The 23,122-nt window shown below is 41.7% G+C and overlaps 1 protein-coding gene and 2 long non-coding RNA genes across 7 annotated transcripts; 2 read left to right on the forward strand and 1 right to left on the reverse strand.

Annotated features, from left to right (window-relative positions):
* Positions 1-2,715: 2,715 nt before the first annotated feature.
* Positions 2,716-6,397, reverse strand: LOC114232826 (uncharacterized). 4 transcript variants are annotated; one of them, XR_003618932.2, is made up of 3 exons: positions 6,084-6,397; positions 3,296-3,638; positions 2,716-2,910 (listed from the first exon to the last, which is right to left on the reverse strand). It is a non-coding gene; the product is annotated as an uncharacterized LOC114232826 (long non-coding RNA). The 4 variants fall into 4 exon arrangements; XR_008557536.1 differs by having other exon boundaries at positions 3,296-3,596; positions 6,084-6,396; XR_003618933.2 differs by having other exon boundaries at positions 3,296-3,563; positions 6,084-6,394.
* A 122-nt stretch (positions 6,398-6,519) lies between these two features.
* On the forward strand, positions 6,520-15,589 carry LOC114232827 (uncharacterized). Of its 2 annotated transcripts, none has more exons than XR_003618934.2 (3): positions 6,520-6,576; positions 13,687-13,769; positions 15,534-15,589. It is a non-coding gene; the product is annotated as an uncharacterized LOC114232827 (long non-coding RNA). The 2 variants fall into 2 exon arrangements; XR_008557538.1 differs by lacking the exon at positions 15,534-15,589 and adding an exon at positions 14,908-14,964.
* Positions 15,590-16,230: 641 nt separating this feature from the next.
* Positions 16,231-16,867, forward strand: TNP1 (transition protein 1). The gene is made up of 2 exons (XM_008145183.3): positions 16,231-16,427; positions 16,629-16,867. Exons 1-2 carry the CDS (start codon positions 16,289-16,291, stop codon positions 16,655-16,657), a joined length of 168 nt encoding a protein of 55 aa, XP_008143405.1. The 5' UTR covers positions 16,231-16,288; the 3' UTR covers positions 16,658-16,867.
* Positions 16,868-23,122: the final 6,255 nt, after the last annotated feature.

The following is a 23,122-nucleotide window of genomic DNA, read 5'->3' on the forward strand; positions in this document are numbered from 1 at the left end:
TCTACTTACTCCTAACTTTTGTTATTCAACCATTTTCTTGATCTTGTTCTCTGATCCCATACATTTAAGAATATTCAATAGATTTGTAATAAACTATAAATAAAAAGTTGTCATTTATAAAAATAAGATGTTAAAATTAAACAACATTGAGGCACTGAATAAAGGCAACCAGAAAGAGAAAAAGACCTGTAAATAAAAGGAACAAACTACCACAAGGGTTAAAGTCTTCCTTCTTCAGAAGAGGAAGATTACAGTAAAGTTGACACCTAGACAAAGCCCAAAGAAGGTGGATCCTAGAACAAGCAGAGCCAGGGCAATCTCTCCCCTAAGAGTAGAAAAAAACACTAAAGAAAGAACATGCTATTACCTTTCTTTTCTTTCCTTTTCTTTCCTTTTCTTTTCTTTTTGTTTTGTTAGTCATTCAGATTGTTTCAATTGTAAAATTGAGATAATTGTTACTTCAGTGGTACAATTGAGATAAATGAAATAATAGTTCAAGCTCTAGGTATTTCTGTAGAGTCCTGTTGGAACATGGCCATGGCCATTCACTTACGATGGCTGCTTTTTCCTGCAAAGACTAAAATATGTCCTATCCAGCCCTTTACTTTCAAATGGCCCTTTCAAGTAGCCCTCTCACCTGACATAACTCACAAAAGCTGCTGTAAGATGTAACTTGGGTCATACATTATTAGTTCATACAGGACTTTTATCAACAAATATATAAAGCCTTCAATTTAAAGTTCTCCACACTTAATTTCATGCTTTGGACACCTAGTAAGCAGGTCTCCCTGCACTGTTACTTTGACTCTAGACTCTAAGCTCTTGGATGGCCCCCCAGGTCTATGTAAATATGGCAAAAATAATGAGTGTGGTATACATGCTGGTACCTGAATGAAGCAGGGAAAGCTACTGAACTTCTTTGCTTTTGCCTTTTTTTCAAAGGCTACACCAGTGTATGCACAACATATTATTACAATAGGCTATCACAATATATAGTATAATATGTTACTATAACAGATTACAAGATATACTTACATGTGTTCAATCCCCAGCCCCAGTAGTGGTGCAAGTGGGAGGCAATCAATTGATGTCTCTCTCTGTTTTTCTCCCACCACCCTTCGACTCTCTCCAAAAATCAATGGAAAAAATATCCTTACTTCTTGGGTGAAGATTTTTTTAAAAGATATACTTATATCTAGAGGTATAACTATAACATATTACTATAATGTACCATTAGATACACTTATATCTAATTATACAACTTCAACATATTAATGCAAGATGCTTCTTCTCCTGGGCCCAGGGACATCAGCCATAGCAACTTCAAATTACCATCTCACCTCAGCCCCACACTAAGAAACTGTGACCACCCAAGAGCAAAGTGACCATCAAAGAAACCCATGTTCTATCAAGAACAAAAAGCTCATCAACATCTAAGAAATATGACAAAGCCCTGGGGACTAGCTAGGTAGGTTGGCTGAACAATAAAAAGGCAGTCCCTGTCTCTTTTCCAATTTCTGAATCTTTCATATCCCAAAGTAGAAAAGAGAATTGAATTTTGAGACTTCAGCCATGTAGATTAGCTTTGGTCTTGCTGGCACATGATTTTTAAAGATTAGCAGAACTCTTAAAGTTTAATGGTAATGAGTTAGGAGTAGATGACCTGGTACTTTTATGTGAATCATACAGCTTCAGGTTCAATTATATGAGGAATTCCATACAACTATCAGAATTATTTTTACTCCAAAGAGGTCCAACATTACATTGTATCTAGAGTATACTATTGGAGGAAACTTGAGGATGTTGTCCTTCAAAAAATTCCAAATACACATATGCCATTCTAAGCCTATGTTATGTTTTTAACCTTCCTCATGTTTACAATTACTGGGATTTATGTTGATATGATCTAGGCTTAGATCATGTTGCTAGAAAAAAGAGGCAACTTCATTACTAACTAGAGGCCCGGTGCACGAATTCGTGCACCAGTGGGGTCCCTCAGTCTGGCCTGCAGGATGGGGCCAAAACCGGCTCTCCAACATTTCCCAAAGGGTCCCGGGTTGTAAGAGGGTGCAGGCCAGGCCAAGGTCCCCACCAGTGCACAATCAGGGCCAGGGAGGGTTGCGGGAGGTTGGCCAGCCAGGAAGGGACCGCGGGAGGGCTCCAGGGCATGTCCAGCCCATCTCACTCAGTCCCGACCTTCCAGACCCCAGCAGCAAGCTAACCTACTGGTCGGAGCATCTGCCCCCTGGTAGTCAGTGCACACCATAGCGAGTGGTTGAGCAGCCTTAGCATATCATTAGCATATTACGCTTTGATTGTTAGAATGGCCAACCGGGTGACCCAACACTTCGAATATTCGGCTTTTATTATATAGGATTACCAACAAATGAAGCTACAACTGTGTGGTGATGATGATCTGGTAACAGGTTTTCTGGTTGTTGTACCATAGAAGGTCTACCAAACCAAGTAAACTATTTTAATATCCAAAAATCATCTCAACTTATCCTAAACTAAAGCCTAACCAACCATTTCTTACATTTCATTAGCAAATCTCCTAAACAGGAGCAAAGAAGAAAACTATATATTTCCCATGCTTCACTTGACTATTCCTCTACCTATCACATCTCACTTATCCCAGTATATGAGGAAAGGCCAGGGTGTCACAAGTCAATCTCCACCTAAATTAAAACACACACACACACACACACCACATAACAACATTTGTCAGTGAAAGGAAAGAAATTTTATTCAGAGACTTGGGGCAGAGATGAAAAATCAATGATGATTATGATGGTCTTGGGCCTGCGCCGAAAGAAGGTTATCTCATCATTGGTTGTGGGAGAGAGCGTGTCAGGGGAAAACATGGATTCAAAAAGCTTCTTCCACCAGAGCATTGACATATGATGCTGACTAAGGAGACCAGAAATGAGAAAAAGTAAGATTTACACTCAGGAAAACCAAACAATTTTTATACAGGGATCTCCCCAGCTCAGCTTCCCAGAGATTCCATTAGGCATAAGGTTTCAAAGGGTAGGTCCAAGAGTTTCAAAGGGTAGGTCCAACCTCTCTACTGAATGGTCAAGTTTAGAGAGAGGCTCTAAGTGCAAAGAAGACAATAAACACAGAGTCTGGTTTTTGAAGGATTAATAGGAAAGTGCGGGGAAGAGGGAATGCTAGGGAAGAGTTGTAGACAGTCTTTGGAAGGCAAGTGGATAGCTATGCTTTGACAAAAGCGAGACATTTTGGAACACCTGCCACGCTAGAATGACAATTTCTCAGAAAATGTAACCAATACCTTATCCTCCTGTTCTTTTGATGGCATGACTTCTTTGGTTTTTGTCTCTGTGGTGAATCCTTCAGATGACATGCTGAACACCTACATCCACAGGCTCTCACTCTCTTATGTTCCCCAACTTTGGCCATCAGAGGGACTCTTGTTGAAATAGCAGCCTCTGTCTGCTCCCCCTCCTTATCCCCAAGTCCATTTTCCAAATGAGCCATTCATCACTCCCTTTATATATGGAGACAGGAGGCCATGACATGGACCCTCTTGTTGAAAAGACCTGGTGATTGATGATGATGACTTGTCACAATGGCTGAAAGTCAACATTAGGGCTTGTTTGGATGGCTGGAAAATACTGAATCATTTGGATAAAATCAAGAAAGTATGTACTAGAACTGCTGGAATCAACTGGCTATCCATCAGTATAACTCATAAGAACCACCCTAAGTGATCCAAACCAAGTAAAATTCTTTTAGTCTTTCAGAGATAAGTCCAGCATCTTTAAAACTTTTATCTGCTGGCCCATTTACACATTCCTAGTTCCTTTGTCTTATTTCTAGAAAGAGCTCTTTAACAAGGACTTGAACAATATGGAATTTTTTAAATGAACTTATTGAGGTATAATTAACATACAATAAACTGTACATACTTTAAATGTGCAATTGAATATGTATTAATATAGGTATATACCAAATCAAGATAATAAGCATATCCTCTTCACTCCCAAAGTTTTCCTGTCCCCTTTGTAATCTCTCCTTCCTACCCCTCCTCAGTCCCCACTTCAATCCCCAACAATGTGGAATTCAAAGCTGTAGTCCAACTTCTTAGTCTACTACCTGAATCATCCTCCAGAACCTCACAAAGATACAGCTTCATCCCCAGGAAATTTGTGTTGAGAATCTATCTCCCTAATTTCACCTCTGGCCCTTTGTGTTTCTGCACTCTTTCCTATGCAGGCATGGGGTCATGGGTCAGTTTGAAGGATGAGCACAAAGGAATCAATAAGGATTTTTTCATGAGATCCCAAATTATAGCTTAAAAAATGCCTGAAAACTCACCAGGCTAGGTACATACGGTATAAACATGGATTTCCCTCATCCATATAACAACCTGAATAAATCCCCACTTTGTGAACATATCCTCATTTTAAAATGTTGTTTTGATAATAAGGATTCACTCAATTGGCAAGGATTTATTGAGAATTTCTTATTTACTTATCATTGTGCTATGTACTTAAAAAGAGAATGTAAAATGGCAAGAAACAATCTTAATTGAGAAGTCATTTCCATTTCTTTTACAAGATGATGACCAGGTCCTTTATTTACTAGTTGTGAGACCTTGGGCAAGTTACTTAACCATGCTGATCCTGGAATAGGGCAATAATACTTCCCACCTCATAGAGTTTATGTAACAATTAAATACATGGTTAATATCTTTAGAATACTTGCCATATCCCTGGCATTGTTTCAAGCACATGCTATTATCTTGGCTCTATACTCCCAGAATGTAAGGTGCCTAAAAGAAGGCAGAGAGATGAAATAACAAAGACCAGTCAAGATTGGATTTCCATCCCAAACTTTGGACTTATCAATAGCTGAAAGAGGAGGTTGAGGTCAAGAAGGGGTGAAGAACACAGGAGTAAAGTGAAACTGGAAGAACAAAGAGAAGTCCTATCATTTTATAGCAGAGCAGTCATGGTTAAATAAAGCCTCCTCTTTTGAGAAGCTTGGAAGATTGCTAGAGAGAGGCTTACCTTCCTCTGCTCAAAACCATCTCTATCCTCTACTCCCTCACCTCCTCTCTCTCTCATACTCACTGCACTTGTGACCAAACCCCCAACTCTGTGTCTGTCTGAGCCTGATTGCCAAATTCTCTATTAGATCAAATAAGGTAAAGACTGAAAAGTGGGATAGGTTCCTCAAATGTTCTGCATAGTACCTAAGTCCCCCAACAAGCGTTACAACTACTGCAAGTTTGGCAGCTTCTGTCTTTGTTACTGTTACTGTGCAGCCCCCCACTTCCTGAGTTTTCTTCTACTCTCTGTCTCCTTCAGCTCTTTCCTCTGCTGGCCCATTTACACATTCCTAGTTCCTTTGTCTTATTTCTAGAAAGAGCTCTTTAACAAGGACTTGAACAATATTCACCCCTTCTTGACCTCAACCTCCTCTTTCAGCTATTGATAAGTCCAAAGTTTGGGATGGAAATCCAATCTTGACTGGTCTTTGTTATTTCATCTCTCTGCCTTCTTTTAGGCACCTTACATTCTGGGAGTATAGAGCCAAGATAATAGCATGTGCTTGAAACAATGCCAGGGATATGGCAAGTATTCTAAAGATAAATCCCATAACTTTGTTCCTAGTCCATCTTATCTTTTCCCATAGATTCAACTACACAAAACTCTACTTTGCCAATGCCCAAATCTATATCACCAGCCCCAATTGCTCTTCTGAGCTACAGTTACCTACATCCAATTTGTCCACAGGCATCTAAGTGAACATCCAATCTGTCCAATAGGCATCTCAATCTGTGCAAAACTAAAAAAGGAGTACTGACTGTCTTAATACATTTCCTGCCCTTTTATCTACCCAGCAATCATGATCTCAGGACAGAAGTCTAGTTTCAAACTTCCCCTTCATAGCCCTCCATATCTTAACTGTTATTTCAATATTTTATAATATACCCCTTCTTCTCCATCCCCATTACTGATGTGAGTCAGTCTTTTCAGGGCTTTAATATTCAGGTCTTTTGTTCATATATCCTCTTGATGGTTAAACATTAAGTAAAAGATGTCAACCCCTACCTGATTAACCATCTCCACCTACTTCCCTTCCATGTCAGCAAATGCATCAGGAGACACTTGCACAAACACTAAAATAAAGTAGATTCAGATTTAAATCCCACTTCTGCTCTTTAGTATTTTATGTCCTTGAGCAATTTCTTGAAGCCTGTAGGAAGTTATCTCCAACTGAGCATTGAGTTTCCTCATTAGTAAAATAGTAAGGTTGCCATTAAGTTTATGTCCTTCTAATTTTAACTAAAAGATTTTTTAAGACCAGTAAAATTAAAATAATTTGTCCAAGTTTAGTAAGTTAAGAGGCTTGGATCCAGAAAATCAGTCTGACTAAATGTTGAAAGAAATCATCACAGGTTCCACTGTTCAGCCCTTCTGTAGATTGGTTGCTGACCTCATGTGGTCTTTGTGACATCTCAGAATAGAAAAATCTAAGTCAGAGTGGCTTAGTTTCTTTAGAGGTACCCCACACCCATCTAAATGCTCAAAATACCATCTTCAGGTAAATGAATGGAAAGCTCACGTCAACTTCTAATATCAACCACCTAAGACTCAATGGACTTCCTGCGGGGACATAAAAGAAAGTACCACCAAGAAGAGCATGGGGGGAGGAGGATGGAGAAGGCAGCAATTGGCAAAGCTTTTGAATGTGTGGTCCTGAGGTTGTGTAGGAGAAATAGAGTATTTGGAGGATGTATGTGAGGAGGAGGGTGAGGAGGTAGTGATAGAGCCGTTACTAAAGAAGCTTCATTCCTTCTCAGACACATGGCATGGCTTCAGTAGGAAGCAAGTCATTCACAGGTACCTATCAAGCCCCCATTGTGAATCAGACATTGACCAACTCTCCTAGACTATAAGGATGAATGTGATAGAGATCTTTCAATGTAGTTATTTGGATTTTTACCATAAAAAGTGCCTTAGGAAGGACAGGATGGGCTCCATAGGCAGTCACAAATGGCTCTGTGCTCAGGGGACTTACAGGCGTGGTCTATGCTCTGCTATCACCATCTTGAATGTTATTTTTTTAACAAAAGGCTGGCGTATTCACCTTGCCCTGAGTACAGATAGTTTTGGGGAGACAGGACTTATATGGTGTTGGAACTATGTTCCAAGTAATCCAGGTCAAACCACAGCTAAAAGGGTAACAAAATCATGAAGGAAATATGGGAGAATGTCAAGTTGGCTTTGTGTGCCTTCTGAGGAGATTTCTGAGACTTTTCCACCCTAACCATGGACCTCTACAACCTCAATTTTGTCTTGTTTCTTTGCAACAAGAAGTGGCACTTTTACTGTTGCAGGACAGTAGTCTACTGATAAAACAAATATTTCTGCATGGTGACACAGTCCTCAACAGCACTCCAAAACATTTTGGCAGCATTACCTTCCACATTCTCTGCCAGAACAATAATAAGGCTGTTCAACATTGGGAATTTCATGATCAATAAAATCTGATAACTGTGAGGCTCCTAGAATCTGGGTCTTTCTTCATTTCTGAAAATGAAGGCTTAGTTTTAAAGATTTCATTAAGCAAGTCATTCCTGCTGTCCCAGCCTAAGTCATGTGAAGGGGAAAGTGTCCCTAAAGCCTTGAACTTTGGACCACAGAATTCAAGGACTATAAAAAGCAGTGAAAGAGTTTCTTTGTTCCATTTCTTTTAAATCTACTTTTCCAAATATGAGAATTCTACCCAAGGGAGTAATGGGAAAACCAAGTAGGCACTGACTGTCAGGCAAATCTTCTTTGTCAATTCCACTTTTAATATACCCAAGAGTCAAAGTGCTTCTAAACTATCTCTTCTTTTTCACCCTCCATTGATCACAACTAAGAGTAGGAAGTAGAGTTTCATCATGTCAAGTCAAAGAGATACTACTGAATTATGATATTCCCTCTTGACCCAACTTTGATCAGCACAGTTATAACAGGCACTTATGTTTAAAATAATCCCAGAAATATTGAGTATCTCCTCTGGCCAATGTACTCTATCAGCATATTGGTCACAATGCTTTGAAAGCATCAATTATGAAGGGATTGACCTTCATATGTGGCAACTTCAGTGTGTCTCTCTGGTCCTTTTCCCCTTTTGGTGGCAACTCAGCCCCCTTTCATAGGGCCAAGTGTCCTCAAATTCAATGACATGGTTGCCACTGGTAGGAGGAATGATTTCAAGAGAACAAGGACCCCTGGTATGCGGCTCTTAGGACATGAAAGGAGAAGAGAAGAGCAGAGAAAAAAAAAAGAGACTAGTAATCTCAACAGTAATGCCTATGGCACAATGACAAGAAGCCTGGACTGGGTATTAGGAGATCTGGGCTTGAGACCCAACTTGCCTATAATTTGTGTCTTTGGCCAAATTATTCTTCATCCCAAGACCTATTTATTAAGAAATTGTTCTCTAGAAACCTTCAGAACTCAAAGTTCCTTATTCCAATTGGTAGATAAATTGAAACACATTTTAAGATCATATAAGGCCAAATGATTGAATATGTGTGATATTTTCATACCATAACATCCCCTTTCTAATACCCTAGAATGCAGACCTATTTTTGTCTGACTGAAGAGCACTGTATTCCCAGTGTATTTTGGGAAGAGACATATTCTTCTTTACTATATTACAAATGGGGATTAAGGTCAGTGGGGGCAGGGGAGTGATTAATGTGAAAATATCATTTGGAACCTTTTGAAACATAAATTTTAGATTTTTTTGTGTAATGCTGTACCATCTAGCCTTCTTGTTAGGGGTAACAAAAGAAATGAAAATAGTTAAATAATTTTTCATAAGTCCAAAAATAACAACTAACAAAAGTTTGAATTCTCTCCAAATGAGAATTTTAAATTTGTCCAGAGGACCTCAAAGTTCAACACTGCCTCTAAGAACTCACTAGCTTTTCCCAGTTCTCCCTCTCTCTTTAATATATTTCTTCACTCTGATCCTAGCAGCACAAGTGAGACAGAAAAGATAAGTAGAAAAGATAAGCAGCACAAGTGAGACAGAAAAGATAAGTAGAACAGTCGATGCCAGATCTATTTTTAAATCAAGTAGGGAAGGTAGTATGGAGCTGTGGGCAGTCTTTGGTTTGGGTATCAGCAATCCTGAGTCTCACCAAGGCTTTCAACCTGCCTGGTGCAGCCCTTAGACAAGCCTGTTGGCCTTCCAAAAGAGGGTGTCCAGATGGCTCCTGAGGGACCTCTCAGGGTCACAGCTCTTGTGATGAGTCTCCCACCTTTTAGTGCCTTAATCTCTCTATTCCTGGAAAAAAAGGAATTGCTTATGGAAAGACAGTTTGGGAATACAGTCAGAACCAATGGGAAAGAAACCTGGAGGGGAAATTGGGAAAGAACTCCAACAAATCTTCAGATAGAACCCAAACCATTCTCAGAACCAAGATGCTCTCTCAATTCCCAGAACTGAATTGGAAGAGGCAAATTGAGTTGAGGTCCCGCCTTCCTTCTTCTCTGAAAACCACCCATTGGGCTTGGGCTTTGGTTTATCTTTGTTTCCTACAGAAAACACCAGATGAGTCCTGAGCTCAGAGAGCTCTGCCTCTTGGGAAGACCCATCTCTAGGCCACTTTCTCATCTCCCAGCCTGCCTGTGAACCCCTTTTGCCTATGTGAATAGCAACAGCATCTAGAGCAAAGAAGGCAGGGTGTACATGTGAACAGAGTAAAAGGTCCCCATTACCCAGCTGAGGTCAACATCTGGAGAGACTTATGATTCAGAGAAGGATTCACACTGAGTCATCAACATGTGTAAGGCCTGTCAGCAACTTTTCTATGTTCACTCTTAATGAGCTACAATGAAGATTCAGCCCTGGGAAGAAGACATCCATCAGACTCCCCAGATAAATTAATGGAGTGAGTTTGAATTGGAGATGGAACTCAACTAGAGATCCAAAATAGTGACACCCAAAGTCAGTTCCTTCCTAATCTAAGAAAAGGGCCAGAGGGAATACCCATCTCCAAGCCTTTCCCTGCTGTGTCATTTGACCATCTTTGTAGCAGATAAAGATATCATTCTATCCATCCACCTGTCTCCAGGCAAGATAAATCTCAGCCCAAGAAAGAAGAAGCTGATGGTTCCTCTTCTAAAGATTCCATTCTCTCTTCCTGTCCCAATAGCTCTCAGAAAAATATCTTTCTTTCAAAAAACAGCTAAGACCCACCATAAAGCCAAAATATGGATAAAACAGTTTTATTGGGTGTATCTTCTATTCCTGTGCTCAATTATTAGAATTAGCTCATGTAGCCATCCTGTGCCTTGGTTTCTTCAGCCAAAAAGAAAAATAGACTTCCAATCAAGATGGTGACATAGGTAAACACAGTACTCACATCCTCCCACCACCACATCAAAATTACAACTAAACTACAGGACATCCATCATTTCAAGACCACCTGAAATCTAGCTGAATGAAAGTCCTACACTAGGATATAAAGAAGAAGCCACTTTGAGATTGGTTGGAGGGGCAGAGACACAGAATGGGCTGGTTCCACACCCACGTGTAGCACATAAAAATTGAAAGAGACATCTTCGCTGCAGAGGACCCCCCTGAGGAGTGAAGGGTCCCAGCCCCACACCAGGACCCCAGTCCAGGATTTCAATGCCAGGAAGAGAAGTCTCCATAGCTTCTGCTGTAAAAACCAACAGGGAGTGTGGCTGAATGAAATGGGGGGCTTTTGGAGTCCCAACCATTCTTCTTCTTCTACTTCTTCTTCTTCTTCTTCTTCTTCTTCTTCTTCTTCTTCTTCTTCTTCTTCTTCTTCTTCTTCTTCTTCTTTTTTTTTAGAGAGAGAGTGGAAGAGAGAGAGAAAGACAGAGAGGAATATCGATGTGAAACACATCAATTGGTTGTCTCCTGCATGAGCCCAGACTAGGGCCCGGGCCGGGAAGGAGCCTGCAACTGAGGTATGTACCCTTGACCAGAATTGAACCCAGGACCTTTCAGTTCGCAGGCCGACACTCTATCCACTGAGCCAAACCAGCTAGGGTCCAGGTATTCTTCTTAAAGGGCCCATGCACAGATTTACTCATACATACTTGCTTGGAGCTCCAGCGTTGGGACAGCAGCTCAAAAGGGGACATATGGAACAAGCTGAATTGTCTGACATCAGGCAGCTTTTTCCCAGATATAAGTGCTGGTAAAAGTCATTATTTCTTTTTTGGGCCCTAACCCCCTCAGAACTGGCAGGCAGGTGTCATATCTGAGTCTCTATCAAACTGGCTATCACTGTTTGCCCTGCCCTTGTTATTTCCTTATACCCTAACATACCCAACTTGCAGGTCCACCCAAACTGTTTCCAGTGGCTTTCCCATAGGAATGCCCTGTCTTAGCTTATGATTCAGACTTTCCTAAAATCTTTCAAACAAGCAGCATCTGGCCTCAGCATGCCCCATACCTCTCACTAAGTAGCCCAAGGTATGGCACTAGTGGAATCTGGCCTTGGTTCACAGCTTGGACTCTCCCAGACACCTCCAAGCCCAGCACTAGTAGCAAGATTGTTTTGTAACTCATGCTGATTAGTGCCAGGCAGAACACAGGTAGTGGCTGACCTTGTCCTGCACCTCCCAGGAAGCCTCAGAGCCAGTACACCCAGTGGACAGCTTCAGACCATACTGTGGCACCATCCAACCACATTCACAAGTGACACACTTCAGGGACAGACTCATTGAGCACCAGAGCCCTATTGAAGTAAGTCCTGCTCTATAGGGTGGGCCTCTGCATAGCTGATCCTCCACAGTAGTAGCAAACAGTCCTTGCAGCCAATCATCTTGGGGTAAATCACTACCATTGACATGTCAACAGCAATCAAGGCTCAACTACAACAGGAGAGTATACACAGCCTACATAGTGGGGCCTACTTGGAGTGCCAATCTCAGGTAAACAAGGAGGCTGTGCCACTAGTCCTATAGGACACTTACCTCATTAGGCCATGCAACCAAGCCCAGAATACATAGCAGCTCTACCTAATAAATAGAAGTAAACACATGGAGTCTGTCAAAATGAAAAGACAAAGAAATGTGTCCCAAATTAGAAAACAGAACAAAACTCCAAAAAAATAACTAAATAAACTAAATGGAAGCAAGCAATTTAATAGATGCTCAATGAACTTAGGGGAAGAGTAGATTAACTTACAGAGAACTTCAATAGCATAAAAAAGGACAATGGAAACCACATAAAAGAACCAGTCATAAAAGGGAATCAACAGTAGAATAGATGAAGCTGATAATCAAATTAATAATTTAGAATATAGAAAGCAAAAAACACCCAATCAGAACAGCTAAAAGAAAAAAGAATTTTAAAAAATTAGGATAGTGTAAGGAGCCTCTATGACAACTTTAAGTGTACCAATATTCACATCATAGGGGTGTTGGAAGGAGAAGAGTGCAAGAAAACTTATTTGAAAAAAATAATGAAAGAAAACTTCCCTAACCTGGTAAAGGAAATAGTCATACAAGTCCAGGAAGCATAGAGAGTCCCAAACAAGATGAACCCAAAGAGACCCTCACCAAGATACATCATAATTAAAATGCAAAATGTTAAAGACAGAGAGAATCTTAAAAATCAGCAAAAGAAAAGCAGTTAGTTACCTGCAAAGGAGTTCCCATAAGATGGTCAGCTGATTTCTCTACAGAAGCTTTGCCAAAAGGGATTGGCAAGAAATACTCAAAGTGATGAAAAGCAAGGACCTACAACCAAGATTACCCAACACAGCTATCATTTAGAATCAAAGAATATATAAAGAGCTTCCCAGACAAGAAAATGGAGTTCATCACCACCAAACCAGTATTACATGAAATGTTAAAAGATCTTCTTTAAGAAGAAGATAAAAAATATGAACAATAAGATGGCAATAAAAACGTACCTACCAAAAATTTAATCTAAAAAACAAAATTAACAAGCAGAATAGAAATAGACTTATAGATACCTATAGAGAACATTTTGACAGTTTCCAATGAAACGGGTGTTAGGGGGTTGGATGAAAAAGGTAAAGGGATGAAGAAGTACAAATTGGTAGTTACAAATTAATTATAAAATACAGCATAGAGAATATAGTCAATAATATGCTAATAACTACATGTGGTGTCACTTAGGTACAAGATTTATCAGGATGGTCACTTAGTAAGTTATATAATGTCTAATTACTGGTGTGTACACCTTAAACTAATATAATATTATATGTCATTATATGTCTACTGTAATTGAAAAATTAAAAAAATGATTTTTAAAAAAGGAAGATACAAAACAGAGCAGAAGAAAAGGTAAGGAGATAGCAGACTGGATTCACAGAAGGTTCTCAAGGAAAGGTGAGCTCTGGGAAGGTCAGGAATGAACTCATTGTGCTCTATCTAAATTGTATTGGCACAACCAACACTGGGGCAGAAGCAGAAAGAGAAAGAGAAAGGCAGAGGTGTCCAGTGCTGAACCCTGCTCATCTCATTGCAGAATGTCTGACACAGAAGTCAACCCAAACACTCCACAGCCCCACCCAAACTGGTCTTTGAATTACTGTCGCCAGCATTGGGCTTTCTGCTGTTGGAGTTTCTCAGTATTTTATCTGAAGCCAGAACTAATTCCTTAACCCTATGTAAAGGGGCTTCTTTGTTTCTTCATCAGTTTTCAAGTCTGGCTTCCTTCTTCCCTGTGACCTCAGCTTCTCCTTGGCAGAGTGAGTCTTCAGGGGATGTAAAGAACTGGAGGTAAGTAGTGTTACCCAGTCTCCTGGACCATCCAGAAAATGCATCTCAAACTAGAGACCACCAAGTCAGCACAGTCAGGCATGAGAGGCCAACACAGAGCACCAGAAGGTTCATTATGGAGACAAATGTCTTTTTTTCCTTCCCTTTCTAGAAATGTTCCCACTTGGTATACATTGTCACTCTATGTTGTACTGTCTGCCTCTTAACACCAAAATGGTTAGAATGAACCTGTGAGAAATGCAATAGAAATAAAAATGCAGTCCCTAACTATAGGAAGCCTGCCACAGTAGCCATATGATCTCATAGATTACTTAACTCAACCTACCTATTTACAAAATAAGAGAGCTGAAATCCAGAGAAGTGATTTTTATGGCACAGTCAGGACCAACACCGAGACACACTGCCTTCTCTTTAGATCAGATTCATTAATGTGACATGACAATGTGGGCACAAAATAGGGCTTTATACCATTGAGGTTGGTTGTCCAGACTTTAAGGACAATGTCATAGGACTGTGGACTTTGAACTAATTTCAAAAGATAGTAAAAATTTGAAAAGTTAAGAAAGTCTTCCTTGTAGAGGTGGGACAAAATGGGGATGAATAGGATAGTCAGGAACGTAGGGTTTTTAATTTATTCAACAAATATTCCACAAATCCTTATTAGGCTCTTATTCTGTGAAAGGACTGTTCATTGCCTGGGAATATACAGCAGTGAACACAATTTTTAAATACCTGCTCTCATGAAATTTGTTCATAGGAAGAACAACAAGGCTAGAGTGGACAGAAAAGTTCCCCCCAGGACAAAGAGGCAAGGCAGCAGCCTGTTTCATACAGCTCTCCTCTCTTTGGGTGAAAAAGGATTCTAACAGAGGGTCTCTAGAGAGGCCTGCCTGGAAACAGAAAAATAGTGTCACTTGAAAGAAACTGGGTTTCAAAACATAATTTTTCATCTTTTTTTATAGACATCAAAAACACAGGGAATGGAGCTTGAACTACATTCTCTGTTTTATTCAACCAATTTCTGTTAAGAACCTCTTGCAGTCCAGCTGCTTGGTTCTTGAGAAAGGATAATGGCAGGAGAGAGAGAAGAAGAGAGAAAAGAATAGCTAAGTAACCCTGATATTTTTTTTTTCAAAAGGACTCAATATAAGACATAAAAAAGGAAGAAGAAAAGATTGGATGAGTCCATTATCAGGGAAGTTGGGAATGATGACTATCTTGGCTTAGGCTTCTACTCTGAGCTCTAGATCTACCTACACAATAATCACTCAATATCTTTATTTGGAAATCTCAAAGGCATTTCAAAGCCAAAATGTCTTAAAAAACTAAAATGCCTTATAACCCAGTGAGTGGCACCAACACCCAGAAAGCTGCATTAGACAGAAACAAAAGCCACACCTTTGACACCCACTTCTCTTGCCAACCAAATCCAATCCATCACCAAGTCATTGTCTCCTGTCTATATCTCTTCATCCTATCTCCCTGGTCAGGCCTAAACCATTATCAAATATTTCTCTCTCTTGAACCTCTACTCTTGGCAATAGCTTCTCCCATTATTCACTTCGTTTCCCCATTAATTTATCCCCCACCCAACAGCCTCTAGTCTCTTCATATTATCCTCAAATATTTTTCCATAGCTTCATAATGTACTTGAGCCTAGGCTGTTCTCTGTCTCTCTTTTCAACCTCATTCCGCACCCTATTGGAAAGTAATTATGCATTGATTTGTATAGATGTCATATTAATGGCTTTCTCCCCCCACTAGGTTGAAAGCTCCATGAGCACAGTCTACTTATGTTTTTATCCACTGCTATTTTCTTATCACCATTGGGTAAGCCAATAGTTCTCAGCCAGGAGTGATTTTACTCCTCCCTCCCCTCCCCAAAGGAACATTTGGGAACATTTTTGGTTGTCACTGTGTGGGGACTTTGTTGGCATCTGATGGGTAGAGTCCAGGGATGTTTCCAAACATCCTACAATACACAGAACAGTTCCACAAAATTACTCAGCTCATACTGCCAGCAGAGCTGAGACTGAGAAATCCAGATTTAGATGAAAAGGAAGGAATGTTTATGTTTTGACCATATTAGATTGGATTTCCTAGAGTCAAGTCCATAGAGAAACACATTTATTATCTCCCAATGCTATAGAGGGACTGAAACAGGCATGCATACACAGACACTCAACCACCATTAAATTTTCTACAGGCAGGAGATACCTATATTAATGGCTCTTGCACTTCCCAGAAGCCCAGCTTAGGACAGGAATTTAGTTGTTCAATAACACCTGTCTAGAAAGCTTCATTAACATAAAAAAGGACCTCAAAATTTGAGCTGCATTAAGAGGGGCCACTTTATTTCTCATATATGACCTTAGTGTAACAAAGGCTAGTGACAGCACAATGGAGCCCCACCCACCTACTAAGCCACACCCCTTTGCAATCACAATGGCTAAGGCCTTAAATACCCAGACTCGCAGCCTCCTGGCTCTGCAAAGCTCCTCATTTTTGCAGAAATTACAATGTCGACCAGCCGCAAATTAAAGAGTCATGGCATGAGGAGGAGCAAGAACAGATCTCCTCACAAGGGAGTGAAGAGAGGTGGCAGCAAAAGAAAATACCGGAAGGGCGGCCTGAAGAATAGGAAACGAGGCGATGATGGTGAGTGAGGGATGAGTACAACAGTTGAACATGGGGGAACTTGTTGCCCCAAGGCCCTCCCTTTTGAAGTTAGCTCTCATAGGACGCTGAAATCTCAGCCTAAGAATTTCATTTCCATTTAAATTCTTTCTGGGGCAGGAACAGTATGAATGGGTATGTTCTAACTGGTGTCCCTGTTGCAAACGTGTCCTTCCCCAACAGCCAATCGCAATTACCGCTCCCACGTGTGACCCCACTAGTGGGCTCTGCCCTGGTGGACTTCAAACAACACCAGGCAGCAACAAGAGGACAACAGAAGGAGGACTGCCAAAGAGACCTGAAGTTAGATCAAAGCCAAAGAACCTATCCTATGGGTAAAATACCAATCGTGATTGAAATGAGGAATGTATAATGTTGGCTGTTTCTCCCCAACATCTCAATAAAATGTTGAACACTGAAAAGTATGTTTATTTTGATCTTTGGTTGAAAAGGGGTTTCTGAGCTAGGCAGACTTGGAATAATTGGCTGTTATGAAACCATTAAACATAACTTGGGAAATATCAAAGCAATTTGTCCTGTCCTCCTTTCCATGTGCCCCAACTCTGGCTATGCGCCATTGCCATATTTGGATCTTGGTCTCATATGCTGTCTCCTCCCCAACATGGAGAGGGAGAGGAGATCATAGAGCCAATAATGAGTTTGTAGCTGGTTTTGTCAAGGAGCTTATAGCATAAGGAGGGACATCAAACCACATGTTCAACTAAAGGCATGTTCCAGAGGTAGAAAACACTCAGAGGTGCTTCTAATTCATCTGAGCAAGTTTAGCAGACTGTTAGGACCTACACATCCTATATTGGGCTTGAATTGGACAAAGATAAAGGTGGGATATTGCCTAGGAGGTTCAAGCCAGATGGTGTGACGGTCATAAATAAACCTTAAGTGTGTCTGGAAGTAGGAATTACCTCCATCTGGATGGACCTATATTGATTATCGGCAGGAAAAAAACCTTGATCTTGGGTTCTGATATGGTCCAGCCAGGAATCTCGACACTGGGGGTAATATTTTTCTTAATGAGTGTTTCCTGTTGCCTAAGAGTCACTACCAAGGTGGCACAAGCTGGAATTGAGACTCTCATTTAAACCAAGCCACCCACTTGGTTGCTTGCAACCAGGAAGGAATAAGGATAAGGTTAGACATGAAGTTTACATTTCCAACAGTGGGGATTGTGACATGGAACTAAGTGACCAAACTGTATTTTTAATGAAGCATTGGTGAGGCATGCCGGTACTGAATGTTGGGAGATTAATGTCCCTGTAGGTCATATTCTAGTAGTACAGCAAAAGGATCAGTGATTTTTCAGTAGAGAATGCACAGACTGATCCCTTTGTCAGGTTCAGGTTCAAATCTCCCCTTAGCATTAACTGAATTTATACTTCCTCCTAATATTTCCAATTTACTTTGGTAAAAAAAGGAATACAGAAAATACTCCATAAACCTCAGCCTCCATATTATGCCTGGTTTATCGCCTACTAATGCTTGTTCATAGCGTGACTGCACAAAGCTCTTTATAAACAGTCTGATCTAGACTCCCTAATCAGAAATGGCCATCTCGCATTCTCTTGTGCCCTCTGGGAGTTCCTCTGTTTCCATGTAAAGAAAGACTAAGGTCCTTGCAACACACAGAATCAGTTAATGTCAAGCCTTTGCTGCTCCAGCTATAAATTCTTTTAAACTTATCTAGGAAGCAAAAACTAAGATGGATTTTGGATGCAAGATGCTTATTAGAGACCAATACTCAAGAAGGAAAGGGGGCAGGAGGACTGAGTGGAGGAAGGAGTTGAACAGTCTTACATGGGACCAAAATAGCCCAGCCAGGAAGCTTTGATAAGGGATGACCTTAGTCAAGGCTTTGCTGTGCTAAGGAAACCCTAAAGTTAGTGTCAGCTGGGGCTGCTTTGCTGGACTGCACACCCCACAATCTGAGCTGGGTTCCTTTCCACCTTTTCCATTTTTGCCCCTGCTGTGTTGCCCGCCACGGGCCTTCAAATGCTTTCATGCACAGCTCCCCCTTCACACTGTGTTCACTGCTTCACCTTGTCTCTGCCATCTTTCAGATTGACAGTATTCACAAAGACAACCTCTCCCATAGGGCAAAGGCAAGAGTCAGGAACTAGGAGAGCAACAGTGCTGAGTGTGAAATTTACTTCCCTCAAGAAACTGTTCTGCTCAGGAAGTTGGTCAGGATCCCCCAGGAAAGTGGCTCCTGCAGAGAGCTCAAATGAAGATTGACTGAAGGGACTATTCATAGAAATGAGACATCTAGAAACAAACAATGGTGGGTCTGAGGGTCAAATGAACTACATGGAGCCCCAGGAAAGCCAAAACTGTGTGTTTGGCACATGGGCCTCTTGGTAAAGACTGTACTGGGGAAGATCATAGCTACTGCCGGAGTCTCAGAAGCAGAACCGAAACACCCTGGCATTCTCCAATGCCCTCCAATCTCCTCCTTGTGCTTGCATAGGTCACACTGAACTGGAAGCCAGCAGGAAGGGATCCCACATGATACTAAATATAAGGGCCAGCCTCCCGCGGCATCAAGGAGCACAGTGTGTTGGAGAATAGCTCTGAAAAACCAAAGATGCTAGCTAACACAACCTTGTAGGCAACATTTCTTTTTTCCTTTAGTATCGTGTTTGTCTTCTCTCATTTGTTGTCACAGAACAAAGTCCTTTCAGCAGTAGAGAGGCCCCAAATTGACTTCTCAGGGCTCCTGAGCCCTCAGTTTCAAAAGCATGTTTTCATGTCATTTGCTGGACAAGTATATCCCCAAACTGTTCTAATACAATATTATATTTCAACAATTCTCTAAACACAAAGTAATTAATGACTAGGATGGGCATGTGGCGAATGGTGGCCCATCAGGACAGCCAAGCCCTTGCCTGGTGACTGCAGTCTTGGCCGTCATAGACAGGTTGGAGAAGGAATGGTGACCAACCAGAAAACTTTTGCAGTGAGAACATTTTCCAGGCTCATGCTGGAAATTTTCCAATGCTCGTGTTGACTTAGTCCCTGCCCTCCAGGAACATTCATTCCGTCTCTCTGTCGATAGCTCCTGTAGGCCCAGCAACCACCAGGCAGGCACACGGGTAGATAACACAGGGGTCCTTTCACAGTGGTGGAGCTCAAACACTCTGCCCTTGGTGTGCTTTTCCTCCATCACCACAACCAAGTGGACTATGTTCCTCCTTACAGTTTGCTCTGGAACACTATGTCCTGAAGTCATCATTTACTCGGACATTTTGGAAAGTCAAAAAAATAAAAAATAAAAGTTTTAAGGATCTTGGCCACGGGCCCTTCTGGGTCACCTTGACCTTCTTGTGAGCTGACTTGGATACAAGGCTTCTGCTCCACTAGCCTCAGGGTCTGATGGGAGTGGTCCCAGAGTACGTGTGTGTGTGTGTGTGTGTGTGTGTGTGTGTGTGTGTGTGTGTGTGTGTGTGGAGAAAACCCAGAGGAGCTATGAGGAGAACAGAGCTGTCTCCCACCTCTTGCCCTGGGCCTCACAAAATGACCCTGGGTGGGACCAGCCGTGTCTGTGCAGCCACAGGCAAACAGGAAGTTCTGGAGAAGCGTTCAGGGCTGTGCAGAAGGGGTGAAGGCCTAGAAACTGGCAGCTGGGATGGGACTCTGTGTGCCCTGAGAGTAGCTAGTGCAAGTCAGACATGGACTGGGACTTCAGTGTCGGGTTCACCCAAAGGCTCTGTCCTTTGAGACCAGAGGACAGCAGCATCCTAGCTCTGCAATCAGTATTCACTCACTCACCAGGCCCATTCTTGAGAGAAAACCAAATGGGACAGAGTCTTAATTCCTCATTGCTAGGAGGATGGGGTTTTAGTCGCCAGGCTAAACCACCTCACTGGGTTGATGAGTCAGGAAGCAGTTTCACTTTGAGCCTCACCTCACTTCTGAAGCCCCAAACCACCCTCCCTCTCCAGCCTTTCATCAGCCCAAACATGAGGCCTCTCCCTAATCGAGCCCAGTATCCCAGAAGTGGTACAGATGACAATTCTCTCCACACAGCACCGTACTAGGGAAAGGTTCCAGAACTGAAACCCGGGGGTCTGCACTCCATCAGAGCCAACTCCTCCTGCATTGTGACCTTGATCTGTCATCAGTCCTGGTTTACTCCAAGCCTTTGCACACCTCCTGACCTGCAGCTGGGGCCATTTCATCTCTTACTATGACTCCAGCCCACCGTCGCTGTAACCAAGCCTGACTCAGGCAGAAGGGAGGGTGGCTCCTCTGAGCATTGGTTCTACTAGCCATTTGATCTCTGGTGAATTTTCCCACCTCCATTAGCCTCATCTTCCTTATGTGTAAAAAATCAGTCATAATATCTACCTCACTAGGAGGCTTGTAAGAATATCAAATGACTACTACACTTATCAGATGATCACTTCATAAGTTATATGAATGCTAATCACTAAGTTGTATACCTGACACTAATATAATATTATATATCAACTATAATTTAAAAAATGTTTTAATATTTTTAAAAAGGAATATTAAATGTTGGTAAATTATAGGCCTTAAGTAAGTTGGCTGCCTTTTTTGTCCCTCTGGACTGGCCTTTTAGATATAATTGTGACTGTCTGGCCCTGATTCATGATTCTGTGTGCTGCCTTACCTCAGGATGACTTACAGCCTGAAGCTGTGAACAGACACCCTCCGTGCTGCTTACCTGCTCTGCAGAGAGCCTCCATTGTGATTTAGAGCCTCTTTATTTCCCCTGACCCTTTTACTTAGGCCAGATCCTGAGATCAGGAAGCACCTACACGTCCCTATGGTTTGTTTTGCTCTCTTATAAAATGTAGGACCTGAGGATGATATTATCTCTCCAACTAGATTTCACACCCATAGGAGCAGGAACAAGCCATCCTTGAGTGAGGGGAAAGAGGATCATCATATCAGGACACACAAACAGCCTTTGTTTCTTGGGAGACAAATCAATGAATTCACCTCTTAATATTCTGTAAAAAATAAAATCTGAGAATTGATGTCAGTGAAAAGGACCAAGGATGGATTAATAAACTCACTGATTAGGATCATGTTTATTTTTCCCACTAGCAGCAGGCATGTGTCTCTGTAATTAATTAGCTATGAAGCCCTCAGGTCTAATACACAGGTGGTTTCTAATGAAAAGACATAAAGAACCTGATCACAATTTGAAGGGATCATCCTCTAAAGTCCCTCAAATGGAAGCTCTCAGAAAGGGAGAGCTTCTCAACAGGACTAGAAAGTGGACCTTGATTTATTGACTTACTGTTTCCTTCAGAACAATATCATGAGAGATATACAAAAATGGTTCTGAAATTTTCACCTGGGACCAATCTGATAAAATGCAGATTCTGATTCAGATGGGTCCAGGTGGGCCTGAGATTCTGCATTACTAAGGCTCCCTGGTGACACTGATGCTATAGGTCCAGGAGCCACACTATGAATGTTGGACTAGAAGCCCAGAGAGCAGACCCCAGCTGGGCTTTGCCCAAACTTCCATGGCAACTCATTTAGAGCCTTCTCTGGGACTCTAAAATCTCTTCTGATTCTTAAAAAAAGAAGTCCTAATTGATGAGTAAAGAAATATAGCCCAGCAGCAGCCATCTCTCTGACTTCTCTCCTAGAAATAGAAGCCAGCAGAATCACAGGGTATGGATAAAGGACTTTCTTTGCCACCTCTGAACCATGGACAGGCCACATTACTTCAGAATATGGGGACCGATCATACTTCCCAGGGATAGCACAAGAAAGAAGTGAGAGCCCCAGCTGGGTGGCTCAGTTGGTTGGAACATTGTCCTGTACACCAAGAGGTTGCAGGTTTGACTCCAGGTCTGTGTAGCTACAGACAAACAGGTCCAATCCCCAGTCAGGGCATGTGTGGGAGGCAACCAATTGATGTTTCTCTCTCACATCTATGTCTATATATCTATTCCTCTTTCTCTAAAGTCAATTAAAAAATAAAATAAAAAACACATATACTTAGGTGAAAATTAAGAAGAGGAAGGAGGAAGAAGAGGAGAAACAGGAGGAGGAGGAGAATTAGAAGAAGAATTGAACGAGAAGGCGAAGAGGAAGGAGAAGGAGGAGGAGGAGGAAAAGGAGGAGGAGGAGGAAGAAGAGGAGGAGGAGGAGCGGCGGGGGGGGCGGGGGGAGAAGAGGAGATTAGAAAAAGCTCTGCAAACAGTGAGGCCTCTCCCAGCCTTGCCACCATGGGAGGCTAGAAAGGGAATCTCTGGCTTGACCACTTAATCTATCCCCTTTTTCTTTTCTATTTACTCCCCTCTGGCAGATCAGGAACGAGCTCACAGCCTACCTGCTACTGCTCAAAGTATGCATCCGTTTGCATTTTGTTGAGAGCAACAGAGACAGATTCTAGTTAACTTAAAAGAGGGAGATGTGGGATCTATTAGAAGGTATGGAATTGCCTGGGAGACAAGGAAAAGCTAGACAGCTGGGCCATGTGATGGGAGTCAGGCAGGAAGCAGACAGGGTGCTCTCCTCACACTGAAATGTCTCCAATTGTTCTCCATTCTTACATCACTCCCCTAAAAATTCAGGGTCACAGGAGAGAGAAAATAATGGTCAAGCTTGTGTTGTAGTGGGGTGGGGTTGGTCCTGAAGGGAAAATCGAGGGACTACCATCACAGAAAGGAGGGTGT

This window comes from Eptesicus fuscus, chromosome 11 (genome assembly GCF_027574615.1).
Source record: "Eptesicus fuscus isolate TK198812 chromosome 11, DD_ASM_mEF_20220401, whole genome shotgun sequence".
Classification (NCBI taxonomy): domain Eukaryota; kingdom Metazoa; phylum Chordata; class Mammalia; order Chiroptera; family Vespertilionidae; genus Eptesicus; species Eptesicus fuscus.